Genomic DNA, 21,055 nt, shown 5'->3' with positions numbered 1-21,055 from the left:
CGTCATCGTGTTCTCCGCTCCCTCCCCCGTGCCCTATGCTGCCCCTCATGCCTTTCCGCATCCATCCCTTTCGACCGCACTGGAGATTCACCTCGTTGTACGTCTCACCCCGTCTCGCCTCGCTTCTTCCTCTTTCTCGCTCCCTCGCAGCAATCTCTCTTCCCCGCGGCGCTCTCGCTCGCGGTGCAACGAGCGATGCACTTTGTTGTCGTCGTGTAGTCGCCGCCGCTGCTTCTATTCCGCGGCTCAGTCGGTTTCGACTCGGTTGCCGGCGAGGTTCGCGCAGAGATTCACGTCCGCCGGACGTGCATCTCTCATTCGGAGCCGAAACCCACATAGCAAGAAATTGAAGAACGTAATCTGTCATTAACATTGCTATGAAAGTATTATGAATATACGATCCTTTATTACAATCATTATATTTTACGTGATACTACTTTTTCTAATATTTCTGCTTTTTTGTTGTTTCTTGTCGCATAAAATTTAAATGGGAAATTTAATGATGCTATTAGGTTTTTTATCGCTTTACTTATTTGATTTTTTATTCGAGCATACGAGTCAAAAGTAACGCAAAGAAATATATATGACTTAACGTAATTCATACAATAATATGGAGTTATTGGAATTAAGATGGATATAAAATTTAATTAAAATATTTAAGTATAAGCTAAATAATTTTTTTTAATTTTAATAAAAGATTATCTCTCTCACTATCAGGTTCATAAAAGGAGAAATACATACCGATATATATTTCTATGCGTTCCGTCGGATCGCGAATAAAAGTAGGCAAAAAGTTACAATACTCTGTATAGTTTGTATCAGAAAGAAGACACGCACCTGAGGCGCCGTAGTTGCTCCGTAACACAAACGTTTCCGGATTAGAGCGCGGCGCGCGTACGCGCGTGCACGACGGTTGACCATGAATGAAGCCTATTTGCGTACGAGTAATAACAGGTGACACTCGACGGCTGTTTACCTTCCCTATCGGTAAAAAGAGGGGCTGGGTATGCGACGGTGCGGCGAGCGGCGGGCGGGCGGGCCGTAGAAGGGATCGTAAACACGAAGGGAGGGGCGTTTAGGAACCACGTGGATAGCGCCGTTTGAAGGAGCCGTCGCCGCGTCGCTCCGCACCGCATTGCACCGTACCGCGCCTCGCCGCGCCGCGCCGCTCGTCGAGCCGCGTGGCGCCTATACCTTCACGGATATGCGTGTATTCTCTCCCCGTGCGCGCGAGGTGGCAGATTCCGACGACGAGTGTCACGGACACTTGCGAACACTAGTTGGAGCACTGTGCCGTACGGTGACACATCAACGGCGGCAACGCGCGCGCCGATGGGCTCCGATGTTTCCTCATCGCCTCGGCGAGACTCATTTGACTCGGAGTTCGGCCAATGTGTCAACACGGATCCGTTTCCGCCGCTATAACTGGCTCCTCTAACATTCGACAAATTAAGAAATCACATTTCCGTTAATCATCAATTCGCATGCAGCTTTAGGGGATCTGAACGAATATGTTAGCGGGGTGTCTCGCGTTGATCTAATTTCGGCATATGATGAAAGAAATTTCGTGCCTATTTTGATGTTTTACCGAAAGTTTAAGCCTTGTATTTTCAACGTTCTATTTTTTTAATATCTCTAGTATGATTGATTAAAATATTGTTTTTTTTTTTTTACCGATGTTTTCATCGGGGGATGAATATTTATGTTATATTGTACATTTTACATATCTATGCTCTCTTTATGGACATTGTACTATATGGCACTGCTATAACCATCTCTTGTATGCCGCTTTTGCGGAAGACCACGCAACTATGTCGCAAAATGATGGATGCATAATGAATCGAAAAGTGAACATGACGAAAAGCGTATACAATCCGTATAGCTGCCCCGCAAAAACAGATAATTATGAAGAATGTCGAAAAATCGTATCACAAAATGGACAAAAATAACGGTAGAGTATATACCCAAATTTTTGCAAAATTTTATCGTCGTTGTATTTTCATTAAAAATGTTTCGCTTATTAAATATATTTATACGGTATACGGAGGAATTTATACGGCAGCAGGTACTTGGAAATTATTTCAAGTTTGTTATTTGGCAAAAACATTGTTAAGCAAATCCCGGACAGATACTGAGTATCAATATCGATTCGTACGTTTATTATTAGCGCCGGTGATGCGATCGGAGTATATCTAGTTCGTAAGCTGTACACAAATCCTGTAAATCGTTCACACAACCGGACGATGACTATCTATTGACAGAAATGCTCCCTTTAAGACAGGATTATGCTATCAGTTTAGGACGACTCAAAACCATATGATTTAGGGCTAGTCAAGTGGGCAGACACGTAATACATTAAGCTCTCGCGTCTGAAATAGTTTGACGTCGTGACCTTTACGCCGGAAATTTGTGACGAAAAGAAGCGAGACTTAAATCAGTTGCGACATAAAAAGTAATCTAACATGACAGGTCACATTGCAACTATATCGTTTATGCGTGATAACGAGATTTTTATCATCTTAAATATTATATAATTTTTACGTCATCTACATGCAAAGGGTTACAAGGGGATGCCGCTCGCGGCAATTTCGGGCGCTTTTGACGACTGGCGTTCCCCCGATTAATCGCTAACTCGCGATTGCGCGAGCGGTGACGCGACAGAGCGACGCGGCGGTCAGAGCCGTTCTTCCTCGTCGTTCCTCCGTCCGGCACTGACCCGGTAATGGAAATCCTCTTTTAACGATCAACGTTGTATGTATATCAACTGTGTGCGCCTAGAGTACCGAAGGTACATGTACGCAATCCCTCGTCCTCTCCTCCAACACTCCCCCACTCCCGCTCTCCTTTCCCCCACCTTGTTTTGCTCGTCACTCCCTCCGTCTTCCCCCTCTCGCCTTTCCTCCTCGTCGACTCCGTGTCTCCCTTTCCTCCCTCTACCTCTCTTCCGCCACGCTCTCTCTTTCCCTCTTTTTCTCTCTCTTCCTTCGCCGTCTTCCCCTATTCTCTCTTCTCGCTTCTCCCCGTCGGCTCTGTCCTCCCTTCGCTTCCTAAGATCGTATAGCATTCCATCGAACCGGAATCAAACGAGCTGGCGTGGTGGGAGCGAGAGGAGGATGCGGCAGGATAGTGATATATATGTGTATATAGTATATATATGTATATACCACGGGGAAAGAGGCCAGCGCAGTGGGGAGAACGGAGGAAAAACGAGCTATAGGAAGGGAGGGAGATTGAAGGAAAAGGATAGGGTGGCGGGGGCGGTAGAGCACACCGGGGGTGGCAAAAAGACGGAACGTAGAAATAGAATGAAGCAGGAAGGGACGACGGGAAAGGGCTGCTAGACAGATAGAAAGAGAGAAGGATACGGAGGGTGTGACTCCGAGATAACCGATCTCAGGCCTATGCCCCCTACCTCCTTTACCTTGAGCCTCAGTATGCGATGATACTTACTTCAAGGCCACCAAGAGAGCAACATGGTACCACGTATGCTCGGTGACTGTACTAGACACATCATTCGAGCACTCGGTGTACTAGTACTCGGGTGTGTTCGGGTATTACAGAGAAAACCGGGAGAGAAGCAGAGGATAGTCCTCTGATGAAATCAGGATCGATCTTCTCTTTTAGCGCAATTTTAACCGAGATTTAATTATAGATTTATCTAACGTTAAAAGTTAACGAACTCCGAATAAAACTTGAAGCAGGCGAATAAGATATTTTTTTTTGTCATTGATCAATCTTTAACGAGAACTCCAATTTAGAGGAATTTAATTCAAGGCAACGATTTCACGAGATAGGAGGCTACGTAATTTCGTTAGAACGATCTAACGTAAGAGCGTCAATCCAAAAAATGTTCGCACAGCTTTTCTATAAACTGACGAACATCGGGAGATCTCTCGCGGCTCATCGTCTCCAGTTTTTCGAGACGCACGCGAAATACTCGTCCAATCCGCGAAATATCATCTTTCGCATTCGCGCGGTTATAGTATTTCAGTCTCGCGAGAGGCGCCGGGTTCAAGTCGCGTCGCCAAGATCCATCGATTGCCTAACCAAACTTAACGCGATAGAAGTGACCGCTCTCGCGTGACAAATAGATCGCCACGTGGTCCGGGTCATCCCTCGCGCCCCACATCTCCCCCGCGCCTATCCCTGCCCTGCCCTGCCCCGTTCCCCCCCGGGGCCGTCTATCTCTCCGTCTTTTTCTCGCGGTCCGCTCCTCCCTTTCTCCCTTCGCGACATTCCCACGAGCTATAAATTCACGCGCCTACACACAGGTGGCACCGCTCTTTTGCCAAGTGCATACACAGGCGGGCTCCCTTTGGAGATAGCGAAGCGCGTCTAAACGCGCGGGAGGAACGTAGTGGGGGAAACGACGAGTGCTTATCGTATGCAAACGGGAGTCGGCAACGTGCGCGCGACGACGACGGTAAAAAGCGGCCACTCCGCGGGACGAGGCAGATATCGGCACTCTCATTCAGCAATAAGTACCCTCACGAGATGGTCCTCGCGCGAGACGATGATCCGCGCCGGTGAACGCGCCTCCTCCGCTCTTTCCACCTGCTGCGGTGGGAACAACGTTGCGCGAGAATGCTGTCTCTTCCCAATTAATTGTTATTCCAGCGACCTTTTTTCGTTTATTTAAAAGCGACTCTCGGCAGGAATGACACCGAGATTTTGACGAATAAAATTTCGATTTTAAATGACCATAAATTCAATGGTCGTATAAGTCATGAGCCGTACTCGTCTTGAAAAATTGAAAGATTTTTATATATCGGATTATGTTGAACTTAATTTGCCAGATACTGTGCATATCTGACATTCTCTAAAAATGTGATATTAGATATATTTATTTTAGACGTTGCCAGTATGTTTGCAATTAAGTAGCTTTCGTCCACGTTACCGCCTTCTTCTCTAGAACTACCATTAAAATTCTGTAACATCATTTTATCATCGTCTTTTTTTTTTATTCTACGATGAGGGGGCCCTTCGCAACGCACACGCGACTCGCGTTTTATTGCGTGCGAAAGGCCAACCACGTGCGATGAGTCGCGCGCTCTCATGCAGGTGGCAGCACGCCGCGATACACCTTTCGCGTTCACATACACTGCGTCGCGCCGCGCCGCGCGGCGTCGACGTCACGCGCGGCTATGTCCTCGCTCGCGCGAAAGCGCCTCGCTTCCTCGTTTTGCCTTACCTCTCCTTGTCTCGCTTCGCCCCGTCCCGACTCCGTCCCGCTTCGCCTCGCCTCGCCTCGCCTCGCCTCGCCTAGCGACCGTGCCGCGTCGCGCACGCAAGCAACGTGTTTTTGCGGCGTGCGCGCTTCTTCGCGGCGGCCTTCCTTCCCCCCTTTTCGCGCACACGCGTGTACATATTTCTTCGTCAACTTAATCGCGCCGACTCGTGGCTTCCTTCTACCGCGTTTTTTTGCGCGACCGTATACCGTATGCGTATCTCGCTTCGGATACTCGCCGGGATCGATATTATTCAGAGTATTTTTGTTCATTTTAATACTCCGTTTTAGTGCCAAGTACGTTTTGGCATCGACGCCGCACAGGTGCGGTACCGAAGGTCTTTGATATTGGCTAGATAGATTGAAGGAAGTGAGATATCGGCGCGCGAAAGAGATATATATCGAAAAACGGCGCGTATCGATGCTTCGATAATATCGAATTATCGCGAGCCGACGTAACTGTTCGGGGAAGGTGACGGGGTACCAGAAGCAATATCTTGGCGCGCGCAGGAGCTTTCAGTCGCGAGTAAAAGGCAATTACGCAATCGAACTTCTCTCCGGTCAGTAAATATTCATGATATAAAACGCTACGTTCGGATAAAAGATAAATTTTCTTTCTACAAAGAGAAAGAGGAAGTGGAGAGAAACGCAAAAGTACATTACAAGTTTGTTTTATTCTAAAGCGGCATTTTTTCGTTTTCCCTAACGTCGGCAGATTTCTCTAACATTTCGCATTTCATCGACCGACTGCGGTCGGCACGTTAACGTTTGGCAACATTGTGTTTAACGAGATCGAGGCGCAACATGCTCCTGCGATCGCGCGCGATTTCTCGGGTGCACCGGTGACGCACTCGCCAGTACTCGTCCTCGCGAACGGGATACGTTCGCCGCGGCGCGGCGGCATAGCCGGCGATCGACGCGTGCTACGCCGTCACCGTCGCGGCTCCGCTCGCTCGCTCGATAGCACCGAGGGTTGATAGTCCGCATTGATCCTGCGGGAGAGCTTGGGGTATCGCGCGAGGCTAGGTCGCCACCGCCGTCGCCGTTCGTCGATCGCAACCGAGATCGCCATTCGCCCCCGCTCGAGTATAATTTTATACTCGGTCGCGAGGAATCCCGCTTCGAATTAGAACGGGACGATTCTCTGTCTCGTCCCGACGAAGGAATTTGTTCGATCATTCGAAATAATACAGCCACGTCCTCGAACTGTTGCTGATTTCCTTCCCTCCCCCACCCTCTGCGATTGACGGTATACGTTTCTTGTCTGTTTAGCAGATTCAACGTAAAAAAATAAGCAGTCTAATTCTAGTTATACTGACTAACGTACAAACCGTATTTTTTTAAGAGCTTAATTCTATTTTCTAGGTTTTCAGAAAAAAAATTTAATCTAGGATTATGCTAGATCATGAAAATTTTATTATACATCTTGTTGTTATTACTGAATCTTAAATTTTCTAATGCACAGTTCAGGTGATGTAATAAAAATAATTTTATATTTACAAAAAATCTTGGAAAAAATAAGCAGACAAATTTCTTTCACTGCTTATGCTCTTCATCGAGCTCTTCTCGATGCGTTTCACTTGATTCTCTCGTCTCCCGAGAAAACGCACCGGTCGCAAATATAGCGCAACGTAGTGTCACAACTTCTGGCGCCCGAATTACGATTTGCATCATGGATTATATACGTTTGTCAACAGGATAACGTTACGTTAAGCAGGATGCGAGCCCGTAGCCGCGAGGCTCTCGCGGCTAGATCGCGCCTCTTTTTTTTCTATTACGTAGTCCCGGCTTATTTTAGAGATGCGTCATCCGGTAAGCACAATTCAACGACGGCATGTAACATCGTCTACAACGAGTGTAAACGGTACGTTGGGCAGATTAGAGCGCGTATCTCGGTCTGGGATATTTAAATTTGAACGACCGACGGTACCGGAAACGGCGAATATTAATACGTATTCCCTCGAAAAGCTATTGACAGCAGACTGACAATACTATGAGGTACCGCAATGATGAATTAACAAAAATGACAAAGCAAATAATTCGTGAATATGTCACAAGTGTAATTATATAAAAAATATATGAATAATTGCCCATTTTTCGACATATCATTTTCTGATAGATAGATTCTCCCGTGGAATAAATCTCCAAGTTAGTCGATAGCATCGTAGCACGATAAGCTCTAGTTTAGTTTCGACCACTCGCCAACGCGTTACTCTCGGGTGTCGCTTCACCCTCCTCTTTTTATTCTATGGTCGCGATGACGATTCAATCGCGTGAGCGCTACCTCACGATCGCGGATAATCCCGATCGTGCCCATTTATCTAAACCCCCTCCCCCCTCCCCCCCCGGTCTGTTGCTCAAGAAGATCATATCACCCAACTTGGTGCGGCAATCGGTAGAGAGCCCTATCATTGGGATCGTTATAGAGGGTGTATCAATTCACAAAAGAGCACCGACATTAAGTGCCTTCGGAAATTTTGAGGATGATAAAAGAATATACGCGCGTTGAATATGCTCAACATTTATTATCATGTAAATATAGTACTATCTGCTCAAAGGGGCGATTTCTATACCGCGGCTATATAATTTCACGTTACATCATTTGATCGTAATAAGATCCTCTTGAAAATCACGAAAGTATTCCATAATAAAAGATCTCGATCGGCCTTGTCTATCGCCCGAGTACACGAGTATCCATGGATTTTAGATATTCGCGCTAACGAAAATTGATTGCGCGCGGACCAGCGAAGTTTTAATATATCGCCTCTCTCTCGCGCGCGCGCGAGTGCCAGCCGTTATTTTCAACGACCTCCTCCGAAAAGTATCGAGGTGGAGCGAGGGCGAGAGAGAGAGAGAGAGAGAGGGGGAGAGAGAGATGGAAGGAGAGTGCAAAAAAGGGAAAGAAAGAGAGAGGATCCCATCAGGGCGCTACGGCGCGGAGGAGTCAGTGTCCTTTAAGTAAGTTAGGCGCCTGCGCGAATCGACGCTGGAAATTCTCGACCGGTGGTGGTCCTGCGGCCATGTGGTGGCGGTGGTAGGGCGTATCGGTGGGCGCCGTATCGCGGGTGCGAGGGTGGCAAACGCGTCTGTGTATGTGCCCCGCGTAGGTGCGCGCTCGCGAGAGCGCGGATCGGCTGGGTGGAGGGTTAATAGGACGTTGGCGCCACGACGGCGGCTCCGGGAAGCGCGGCCACGTGCGCCCGCTATCGAACGGCCGCTATCCCCCGATTCCACCCTACCCACCCTCAGCGCCCCGTCATTCCCCCGTGTCACCTACCGCCACCCCCTCGGTCCCCCTCCCCTTTCCCCTTTCCCACCCCCATCCCCCGACCGCCTCGCTTCATCTCACCCTCCTTCCCCCGTTTATCCCCGTACCCGGTATTGCGCGCGCGCCCACACATACACACCTTTACCACATCGGCGCTACTACCACCATCGTCGCCACTATCACTACCACTACTACCACCACGCCCCTAACCCTTATACACGCCGCGCTAAACTATGGCGCGTATATAGGTACGTATCGTTATGTATATCTACGTACATGGACGTGGCGGTATATACGCGCGGCGCTCGTATACCCGCGGCTCTCTCCCGTACACAGCTGTATCTCAGAATGAGCTGGATATATCGCGCGCGCGAGAGAAGTCGCTGAACACGAGGTATACAGTTTATGCCATTACCGACGCCCCGCCGAATTTCGGGGCTCTTTCCGAGCGGCGACACACGTAACACGCGCAGCCTCACGGAGAGACGATCGGCCGCTTCGTTTCGACGACGATGACGCGACGACGACGGTTTCGCCTCGTGCGCGCGCGTTACGTCAATTTTCATTTAGCGACATTTTCGTTCGGTCATCGAACGCGCGTAAACTCGAATGGCGATCTGCTTGCCCGCGGACATAATTATTCAGCACGACATTTTCCATTCTTAGATTTTTAACAGCGAATTGCGCGAGAGATAGACAACGTGAAAACAAGTAAATTACGTATAAAGGGAATCGTTAGCAGATGATGTAAACTTTGCTCAAAATATTAATGAAGAATATACCAATGTTTTAGAGTTAGCTCTCAACTGTTGTAACATGACTTGGTTAACATAAGATAATGTAACTTACGGATGAACGGCTTCTAACAATATCGTTACGTTTTACGTAGATTGTTTCCAGTATGTTTTAGTTGAATTAAATTTCAGTTTGAATGTTCGCTCATTGAATGAACATAAATTCTCCTCGACAATAATTTCCATTCTGAACTTTCAACAGCACACATTGCACATGGTACCGATTCCCATTAATTATTATATTATTGAAAGCTATAATGAAAAATAGGATTGTACACATTTTTTCGATAATCCGTATTAAATATCTAAATGGAGAGGAATTTATCGCGATAGTTGTCATTGTCATGTAATTATCTTCGGACAAGCTGTATTTGAAGACATCACGATATGTTTCATTCATATTGTATGTACGTATAACTGTTTCGTTTCACGCATAATGGTCGTAATAGTCATAATGATCGTGATGGATCGCACGTAAAGTCTACGCATCTTTCATCCACGACGCGATTGCATTAACTCGATCTTGAAAACGTAAGCGTAGACGCGAGAAATTCAAGTGTCGGTCGCTCGAGAAAGGTGCGCCGAGAGCATTCGACGTTTCCAGTTCTCCGCGAAACGGAACACGGCGCGGCGTCTTCTTCATCAAGCGAGAGAGACAGTCGTATATTTGAGCAAGTGCACACCGTCGTCTGACAAAACCTTCGCCCGTTCATTGGTTCCGACTTGGCCCACGGCTTAATACGATCCGCATAGTTCGACTCGACGATGTTCTCCCTCGGCGATAAATACGTATGCCGAGCTGGTTCGAGAGAACTCCTCGGAAAGGAAATAATCCTTGGAAATTGGGGCTTCCTTAATTAGGGTGTAGACTTGAAAATTTCACTCCGAGCAGTCATCCTCGGATAGTAAAACTTGTATATTCTGTACTCATCAGCCATTCTGGATCTTATTAAATCTCTATGACATCGAGATCTTTTCTTTCGAGAGCGATTTTCGAAGAATAAAATTCAACATTTTTTGATGCTGTTGGTAATCATCTTCAAAACCCATGACACTTGCTATCGAGAGTCGCTGTCGAAAGCTCTGACTTTTGAAGGGACCATCTACTGACCTCGGTCTTTATCGAGTATGTTCCCACTGACAACATCCACTATTAAAAGTTGTTGCCGCAGAATAAAGTTCTCTCTCGACCGAATACCCATCAATAATTACTCGCATTCATGTGTCCGCTAACTCGTAACTGTCGCTCTCTCGGGGGACAAAACTCTCGAGTGTGCGCCGAGCCGAAGAACAACACGGAAGCGTAACCGCGAGAATAAGCTCGCGATCTCTCGCATTCGCGGGCGCGTCACTGTAACTCGTTATTCGGAAAGCTCACTTTATTTTTTTTTCCTCCGCGCGCGCGTCAACGGCGAACGTTATCATCAACTCTCTCGTTTGCGCGCCGCGCCGGGATGAAATGGAGAGAGATAGAAGGCAAACCGAGAAGATGAAGAAGGATGCGTGTACGTGAGTGAAAGAAATGAAGACGCGTGATTGCGGGGGTGGATGTTGCAGGGGGAGGAGGGGGGAAGGGAGGACGCGCAAGAAGACTCAACGGCAGAGTGACGAGGGGTTACGCGAGAGAGAACGCCTACGGTCGGCTGAAACTGCCAACTAACGAGTAACAATCCCGCGGTTATTTGCTTAATGGCGCTTACTGTTGTTGGTCTCCGCGGTGGCTAGAGGTGGCCGTCTCTAATTGCCGACACGAACCTCGAACCGGTAATAATAATTACCCGTTGGATAGCCGCGCGTTACGTTACGCCGTGGGTCCTCCAGACGAGGATCACCGGTCTTTCCTGCCTAAATATTCCCGCGGGGGATGGCGAGAGAAATGTGCGGATGATCAAGGTGTATCCATCTGATAGTTTCTTCTTCCAAGAGTAATTGCCGACAGTGATATACGGGGGATTTTTAACATCTAATGATTAAACTTGATAGATGTATAAGACACGATAGACGGACTGCTACAGAATTCGCTTTTATGCATGCAAGTTTTAGTGAGCGATATTCAGTAATGTGGATCTGAAGTCTGGAAAAGTATGTAACGTATCTTGTTATCTTTCTGACATAATATCGAGAATAAAAGAATAGATTTTTCTATCTTTACTTTGTTGCAACGACATTGTTACGTAACGGTAATTCCGACATTAATGAGTCATAGTTCATTTTTATGCTTATATATTAGGCGAAATGACGTTCAATAACGTTGATTAAATTCCGGACGCTATATCATGGGTGGAATCATATGAAAACTTTTAACGTAATATTACTAGCGGTGGTACAGAATTTATTTCTAACGTTCCCTTAAAATAACCGCCAACGCGAAATGGAACACGGTTCTCTACCTCCGCGCGTGTGTACGTCCGAGCAAAATAACGTTTCAGTAATAACGGCGTTCATTAGAATTCCAAGAAAATATCACGCGCGGTTCTGATATAATGCTGATATAAAAGGTCAGGTTTAATGTACCCCCTAAACCTAAGGTCGATGTTGCTGAAGCACACGACGTTTCGGAATCGGTTTCTTTTTACGTAATAAGTACATCTCTCTCTCTCCCTCCCTCCCTTCCTCCCTCTCTCTAGCTCTCTTCCATGTTTTTGTGCCGCACGAAATTATTTTCGCTAGGTAGACGTTCATCATCGCGCCGGCACGAATTTGCAAATTTTCCATAGCTGCTCTTCAACGGGATTCGTTTTGCCCCGGTTCTACTACGGGCGTAAGCGACTTTTCCCATACACCTGCGCATTTACCACCGCGCACTTCCCCATCCTCCCGTCCCACCACCGCTCTTCCAACTATATCCCCTTCTCTTGCTTCTCCACGCCTCCGTATAGTCTCTCGCCGACCTATCTCCTCGCTACGGCAATTTCAAAAAAGTGCATTTTTCAAAAAACCATAAGACTAAACTTCTCCTAACTGTACTCCTCCTCGGACGAGATGGAGAAAATCTATACGCTGGATGGAAACTGGGCGCGGAGCATTCTACGGTCCGATTCAGGAAACGTTCTCGTTTTCCTTACAAATCGCCAAATGTCTACCGGCTGATAACACTAATTTTTTTTTAAACAATTTTGAATTTCCAGCGATTTCCAATTGTTCCAATTATTGTAAGTTTGCAAATGTATGATAATGATCGATGAGCAAAGCGCCATACTCCAATTTCACGATGGCAGATTTACATTCGACTCGAATGAGCCGCGGAGTTTTCGGACTGACGCTTTGCGCCGTGATCGCGTAATTTCGCTTCGCAGGAGAGAATTCCGTTCGCTCGCCCGCTCATCCGACTCGGCAAAAGCTTTTCGACGATAGTGTGTGGAGCAGCCTGTACGCAGAAGCGCGCGTAGTGGGGAGCGTGGGCGAGCGGGTGGACGCGCGGTGAGGAGAGGAACAACGCGGTGTGCGCGCACTGTGTTCGCTGCTGGCGAGCGACGGCCGCGGAGCGGCGGCGAACGGGGAAGGGAAGCGCGATAGCGGGAGAAGGACGTCGTGCGCGTAGTCGGACAAGGAGGGAAGGCATTACTCGTGCATGGGGCGTTACCACGGAAACCCCTATTCGTTCTCCATCCCTTCGCTCGCGCTCGTCAGGCAACGCGAGAGAACGAGGGAACGAGAAAGGGGGGGCGGAGAGGGAGACGGTGACAGAAATAGAGAGACCGAAAGGACGACCGACAGAGAAAAAGGACGAAGCGCGCGCGAGAGAGAGGGAAGCGAGTTGATCGCACGAGTCGGTGGGAGAAGGAGCGAACGAGAAAGAAAGAGGGAATGGGGAGAGGGTGAGAGAGACAGAGAAAGAGAGAGAGGGGAAATGAAAGAGCGAGCGATGGGCTCGACGGTGGATGGGAGAGAGAGAGACGGCAATGTGATATCGAGAGGGGAGTGGGTGATGAACGGAGCGAGCGAGAACAGAGCGGAGAGCGAGAGAGCGCGTGCTAGAGGAAGATAGCCGGCAAATGCGGAGCCGCCAGTGCAATCAACCCGTTGCCCACTCGCGAGGGTAAAACTATCCCGAAGTCAGACGAGGATACGTATATTGCGGAGGGGTTTCGCGCACGTCACTGGTATATATGTATGTATATATATATATATTTTTTTTATATATATAAAATATATAAAATATATATATTTTATACTTACATATATACAATATATATACATATAAATTGTATATATACCTATTTATATATGTGTATATATACATATACGTAGGACGTCGAGTAAGTAGGAGATGTGGAGAGAGGGGAATGAGCGCGGAGAGCGAGATAGAGACGGAGGGTAAAGAGAAAACGGGTGCGCCTCGAGTGGAAAAAAGACCAGGCGAAATTACAAGATTAGATGCCTGCTACCTGTAACGAGACTCCACCGATAAAGCAGCGCATTGCGTTAAAGATCTCGAGGTCATCATTCACGCATGCTTTTTTTAATTCGATCCGCGCTCCCAACCGCGACAACGATCCTTGACGGAGGCTGTCGACTCGCGCACGCGAGACGCGGATAATCTCGGAAATATAGATATTAAGATTCCGCAACTCCGAAAGATAAATTCCCCACGAATTATTCGCCTTGTAGTAACAAACGGGCGGAGAGGGTTGGAAGTGGGAAAACAGGGTCATCGTCCATCCACCGTCCGCGTTAAACCCATTTCGGTGTCGTAATTGTGAAAACTTTGTTCCTCCTGTAGCATTACAAAACTCGCATTTTACATAACGCGCTGCACACTGGAGAATATCATCGAACATTTCTCTCGCACGGTATATCTATCTCGAGCTACGCCCGAGTGGATGAACAGTTACTTTTTACGAAAAAGTCACGTTTCGATAGATCCTTACGGAATCGGACAAATTTTCCTTTCGGGAATAATCGACACACTTAGCTATCCTATATTTGGAATAGGAAACTTAAATTAATTTAATGTTACCGCGAAGTGTCGATACGTCCAACAATTTTAAATCAAGCAACATTCCGAGATCTCTTTATTTTCCGGATTTTATTTTGATATTACAATTCCATAAAGTCTCTTCTGTTAATATTGACTCTATATGAAAATTTCGTTGAAGGTAGATAAATTTCGAATTGATCGAGGAATCCATAAATTATTATAAAGAAATTATAATAATTCTCGAGATAATCGATGGTCGTACTTTTGCGTAATTTAAAATTTTACCTCGTCCCGACAATTATACGCGTCAAAGTTTTACCGATTTATACCCCTATTCCGACAAACGCGGCTCATCGGTAACATATATGGATACGATGTTAAACTCATGCGCGAGGGTGTCGGAGCTTTCGTTCTTCGTGGCTGTTGCTGGTAAGGCGCAGTTGCTCTATTCTCTTGAAACCAGTTTTCCTCCACATGACCGTCGGAGGAGGGCAGACAGAGAGAACGAGAAGAAGAAAAAGAGAAAGAGAGAGACTAAGAGAACGAGAAAGGGAGATAGAAGTAAGCGCGCGAGCGAAGAAGAAGAGAAAAAGAAAGAGAGAGATACGCTAACGCGCGTGTGTGTATAATGCCCGCATGCACGCACACACGTTCCTGCGCGACCGTAAGTGCGTGCACACATACACAGACGCACACCACATAGACACGTACACATACAGAGGAGAGACGCGCGTACGCTTCTCGCTACATGCACGTCAGCTAAACTAGAAAGTTGCTCCGACCGAACGTCGTCGGTCGAAGAAACGCTGCTCGCGAGCTAGAGCTACCTTTCGAATTTCAACCGCGAATATTTTCTACACATAAACGCCGCTTGCCGGCGTTGCGCCGCGTCGGACATGCGCGTCCCGGCGAAACTGCAAAATTCGATCGGCGCGCGCGCGCGCGCGCGCCCGCTTGCTCCGCACTCGATTCTCTCTCTTGCCGGCCGTTGTGCGGCACTAGCCCGACGTATAAAACAACGCGCGGGCGATCGAACGCAGCGTTTTCGAAAGCCCCCCGTGTTATCCGTTCCGTCCGCGTTTAGCTCTCTCGCAGAGCGCGCGCGGCGGCAGCGAGAGAGCTCGCTACGGATCGGTAGGTGCGATCGATCGAGCGTATATTTGGTCGGAAGCCAAACGATGCGCCGCCACACATACACACACGACACACACACACGCGCGCGCGTGCGCGCGCGCGTCGCGTATACATAATATACCATTGCTACACGTTACACGCTGTATATAATGTACGAAGGGTTCAGTTACGCTTTAATATTTTATACCGCGCTGCCTCGTCTAAAAGCGTTACGATTGTAATTGAAGTCGAAGCTTGACTTTTGCACGTAGCGAAATTGTAAAACTGTTTCTGTCAGAGGGGAGTAGCATTAAATGTGCTCTGCCTTTAATTCAAAATCTTCCTCTCCTCCCGCCTCCGCGCCCCTCCCGTACAAATTGAGCGCCATATGACTCGCGAAAGCGTCGGCGAACGTCATGTATTAACGGTACATCTCGGTTTTTTTTTTTCGTGCCATTTCCGTAAACTAGAATCTTACACCGTGGGGATAACGCACGTCGCACACCCACGGTGCATTCCTGACAGAATTAAGAGGAAGCGCGCGAAATCCTACCACCCTGGTTGGCATTGTCGAAACCCGGTCGCGCCTCGGCACAACCCTCGGGTTCTTCTTGCCGAGTAGAAAGTCTCGCCGGTAGAAATATTTCGTTCTACGCCGAGGCAACGGCGGCTTCCCGCCGAGGCGAGGCAAGGCAAGGCAAGGCAAGGCATGGCATGGCAAGGCATGGCGCGGCGAGACGAGGCAAGACGAGCTGAAGCGAGCCGAGGCGAGGCGAGGCGAGACGAAGCGAGGTGAGGCGAGGCGAGGCCTCGGAGCGTGGGTATCAGCACGGAACCGAGTCTACAACGCATTAGCGCGGCGTTGTCACGTTTCGAGGTTCTCTCTCTCTCTCTCTCTCTCTCTCTCTCTCTTTCGTTCTTGTTCTCTCTTTTTCTTCTCCGTCGCCTCTCTCCGTCTCTCCTTGGCCGCCCGTTCCTTTCCCTCCCGCGCCGTTCCTCCTGCCCGACGCCTCGCGCCTAGCAGACCGACTCGTTCTTTCTCTCGACGCCTCTCGCCGCCGCGCCGCGCGACGTTGCTGACTCGACTGGCGGGAAAACTGGCTCTTCAAACGGATTTTCCCGCGACGAGCATACGGCTCGAGCGTTTCTCGGCTAAACTCTATCCTGCTGCTTTTGTGTGTGCCGCTATCCGTGGCCTGGCTATCGGTATTACAGGCATTTGACGGGCATTATCGACCGTCATTAACTTCGCGCCAGGCGCGCCGCGTCAGAATTGTTTCGATTTTTTTTAGCGCTGATCTATTCTCTGATTCTGGAGAATTTCTCGAAAAAATGTTCCACGACAAACAATAGCAACAGCTGTGACCGCATTCGCGGAGAAAGCAATAGACGCCGCGTTTATTCTCATTAAAGATGAACTTATGAATCGTTATCTATTTCTATATATCTTTTAATCTTACTATTATAAGTTACACTTTGTAAATGTAACCCGTTATTTATTATGGTCGTGATATATAACAGTAAAACCTTTATAATGACGTAGAAAGTAGTAATTTAAAAATTAAACCTGATCAAATTGATTAAGTGAATTAAATATATTTTTTCTTTCTGTTTTCAGCATAAAACTAATGAAAGGGAAGATGTTTTGGGCCTAAAGGTAAGCGAATTTTATCACATAATTACGTAAACTTTTTTATTTATTGAAATGTACAAATCTTACATTTCTTATTTATTGAACTTACAAGTTTTGTTCTGAAATTCATACTAATGAAATTTTCTTGCGAGTAAAATTGAAAAAAGTGTGCAATAATAGGAGATGTAATGGATTTGGGACATTCCAATAAAAGACCATGTCTATTGTATTGTCTTTTGTGTCACGCGTGACGCCGGTAGCCCTGAATGTGCGCGCGGCAAATGGAAAGCTAATGACCGGAAACAAGAGTACATCAGGCCGGTCGATTCGTAGTGAATTTTCCAAATATACCGCGAGATATTTCCACTTCCCCTTGTAATATAAAGTGCAATTTGGAAGGACTTGTTCTTCGCAATTTCCATCTACCGCGCAATCATTTTCGTTTTGGCTCCATATACTGCAAGCGATAATCCCGACTATAGGCGCCATTATCCATTGATTATAGAAATTGATCGCATCGATTGTTCCATGGATTAATTTAAGACAATCGCAAAGCAAATCAACGCGATATGCAATATTCATATTTTATACCCTTGCATTTTTTTCAAAATTATCAATTCTTCGTCGGTATCAGCCAATAATTAAATTATAATTAAAATCGAGAATTATAATATCTATTTCTGTAAAATACAGAAATACTTGAATCTATAATCTAAAATTATTTCTAAACAATGACATTAAATCGCCGTATTATAACAATTTATTTCGAAAGATAAACTTCTTGACAGCAAATTCGAAACGCAACGCGTTTGGGAAAAGCGAACTTCGAGTCTGTTGCGCTTTCTAAGCTCGATTCTCGTCTTCGAGAAGCGCCCTGAACGTCCGACCGACGTCCTGTGACTTTGGAAATAGAAAGTCACTTTGAAAATAGGCTTCGAAATATGCGCGCCTGGCGAACCCTTCCATCGTCTTGGCTAAGAAGAAGAAGAAGAGTAGGAGGAGAAAAGCGAAGAGGAAGAAGCCGAAGAGAGAGAGAGAGAGAGAAGGAGAATCATGATGAGGAAGAACGTTGAAGAGGAGGAGGGAGGGACGCGGGAGGTTAGACGCGGTTTTAGACTACGGACTCGGCGCGTCGGCGTCGGGTTAAAAATAACAGTAACACAGCGGCGGAGCCGATCCTCGTCGTCGCTGCCGTCGCCGCCGCCGCCGCCGTCGTCGTCGTCGTCATCGTCTACATCGTCCACGTCGCGTTTACCGCTGCTGCCGCCGCCACCACCGCTGCTGCTGCTGCTGTTGCCGCTGGCTCGTATCTTCCTCCGCTGAGCTGGACGGTGATATCGATGACGCTACCACATCGTTGCGACATAGCCTTGAGCGCGGCTGTGCCGTCGAAGAAGTCTAGGAGCGGAGTCTCACACAGATCGTTTCGACTTTTTTTCCACACAGGAATTTTAATATCTTATACATTCGAGATGCTGGATCTTTATCCAACTCTTCTGCGTGTGTTGCGACAGAGTTTTTATCCGCACGCGCTTAGCAGAACGCGCATTACAATCATTTCGGGCGGAGTTTTCCTGGTCGCTGGCTACCCAGGCGGTGTATTCGCCGGCACGAATTTATAAATCACGTTGACGAATTGTCACGTTCCCGTTCCGCGAAACTTTCGCGCCCGGTAAAACACCGGACAAATTTGTCCGGTCGTGCCCATGTGCTTTTTGCAAAATAGAAATTATTTAGCCTGCACTTCTCTCTCTCCGCGAGCTGATATATTTGTAGACTTTCGAGCGTAAACTTGACGGGGGGAAACACAGGTCTATCACAGGCTCTCTTCTATCATCGCGACAGCCGTTTGTTAGTTATTATTGTGAAAGGACGTATATATCAAGTTTGATATATATTATATATTTATATTATATTTGCAGTTAAATATCTATATTTGCCGCGTTCAATATACTGTCAAGTTTCTTGAAACAAAAGCTTTTCAGATTTAATTGACATATTCGTCTAATTCTTAATCAAATTGTATAAAATGCAGACTATCGAGTTTGACAAAGTGCGTTAATCTTAATTCGGAAACAGATTTTTTGAAGAAAAATCCGTGAAGCTCTGCCAGTTATATTTGGTAATATACAAGGCGTTATAAATAAAACATTAACGCGTTAAAAAATATAGATATAAAATAACAGAACGTGTTATGTGTATTCATATAGGTCTCTCGTCATTTCATTCGATCGGAAATGTATTTCAGGTGTTTATGACATTCGATGTCATAACATTTTTTGATTATCGGTGCCAATTTTCAAATATTATATTATATTTAGGAGTTTATATAGAAAATTATACGCGCTGAGCTGCACGATACGGAATGACATTTGGGCCTCATCGGAGAGGCGCGTGTGGTCGCCAGAAAGTGTTAAATAAGAGTGCTGATATTATATCTACGAAAGTCGCGTATATCTGTCCTGGAGCATCGCGGGTCGGGGACTCGAAATCTTGGCTGCGCGCGCGATCAACGGATTCTCTCTCTCTTTCTCTCCGCGCAACGGCGAGACGGATTTTATTTTCGTACCGCGGTGGCGTCCCGCGACCCCGATGCCACCGTCAGCAGCCATCCCCCTCCCAATATCTTGCTGTCCTAGCGCGCCACGGCTGACACTCGTAAATCCAAAGCCGCGGCGTGCGATACTTCGCCGTTGCGGATACTTCGGGTATAATGTTCGGACGGTGTCGAACAAGCGCGTACGTGCCGAACGAGCGGATAGCCGCACGAACGCGCGAGGCCGGCCCGCGCGAGTGTATTCGTTTCGTTGTCAGCGCTAGATTCGAATCGAGCATTATTCCTTTTTCCTTACAATCACGGACCTCGTACCTTCACTTCCAATATTTTTTGGAAATACACGCGCGATAAATATTTTTGACATTTCGAGAAAAGAGCTCGTGCCTACCACGCAGGCACGAGCAATGACATGCTTCCTTTCGCTGTTCTTAGATTGGTCTCTTTTATATATATATTAATGCTGTATGAAGGGAATATATAAATAACTTTATGAATATTAAATGGCGTTCAATGCGAACGCGCGGGCGGGCGATTCGATAATTGTCGAGGCGCGCCATTTTCAGCGTGCGATTTCGAGCGTCGCACGCTCGCTTGCTCGCGCGGCATACCGGACGCTCTCGGCTAGGAATAGTCGGGACAGGATACGGGAACAGTTACCAACGCGCGTCAGGGCCAGCGTTGCTCGAGGCGATCGGGCAAGGACGGTACCGCTACAGGCGAAAGATCCTCGATCGCTCTCCTTCCGCAGGAATTTATGACGCGAAAAATCTTGTTTCCCTCCGCGGGGATTTCCGCCGAGCGCCGATTTTGCGCGCGACTCGCCCGGCGATCGAGCTTGCGGATCGTCCTTAGAAAAAGCGAGCAAATAAGCCGGAGCCGGCGAATCGTTCGCTCGGAACGAACGCGATATCTATCGACATGAGATTTACAGAGAAAGACGTTGCGCACTTCCGCCCGGTTTCTTTCCTCTTTGAATTTGAAATTGACTTTGACTTGTTAATGAATATTCGACGGGATATGTGTTACCTTTTCTTTTGTCGCGTTCAACAAAATCTATGAATACCGTCGCGTCTAATACTTGAATGAAAATTTAAAGTAAAATTCCACTTATTATAAAGTTAAGATTAAGCAGTTATCTTACTCGCGTCTGTTTAGCGGCAATTTTGGATATAACACAATTAACCACGAGCTGAGCTTTGTATCAACGGCTACGTGACGATTTGTCTCTGCCGCGCGACAAACAGGGAAATTCTCATTTTCACAGTTAATATTCGTCCGTTCCAAATATTGGCGAGACGCGGACGCGATCGATCCGGGGGGTAAATAGAGAGGCGCCTTGACGTGCCGACGGGATCGGCAAGCGGGCGATATAGGTTGATACAGGCCGATACTCCTAGATTCCCGACCGAACGGGCGTACGGAGGTCGTTGAATCCCATTAAGCGGTACTCTCCGATCGTTTCGCTGCCGACCACCTGTACGCCGACGTTTTTTTTTTCAGTCGATGTCTCCGCATCCGCGTCTCTCTTTCTCTCTCCCTCCT

The 21,055-nt window shown here is 47.2% G+C and overlaps 1 protein-coding gene across 2 annotated transcripts in view; it reads left to right on the top strand.

Moving 5' to 3' along the window:
* The window catches only part of LOC105451018 (basic-leucine zipper transcription factor A), an 85,083-nt gene that overhangs the window by 47,157 nt on the left and 16,871 nt on the right, over window positions 1-21,055 (top strand). For both annotated transcript variants that reach the window (XM_011691196.1, XM_011691195.1), the window contains one exon: window positions 16,942-16,980. Coding sequence is in view for 1 of the 2 variants with exons in the window: in XM_011691195.1 (XP_011689497.1) it covers window positions 16,942-16,980 (39 nt within the window). In the remaining variant the exon portion in view is untranslated. The remainder of the gene's footprint in view (window positions 1-16,941; window positions 16,981-21,055) is intronic.

This window comes from Wasmannia auropunctata, unplaced genomic scaffold, assembly GCF_000956235.1.
Source record: "Wasmannia auropunctata unplaced genomic scaffold, wasmannia.A_1.0 LD336053.1, whole genome shotgun sequence".
NCBI lineage: Eukaryota > Metazoa > Arthropoda > Insecta > Hymenoptera > Formicidae > Wasmannia > Wasmannia auropunctata.
This window is presented reverse-complemented; position numbering and strand designations above follow the sequence as displayed.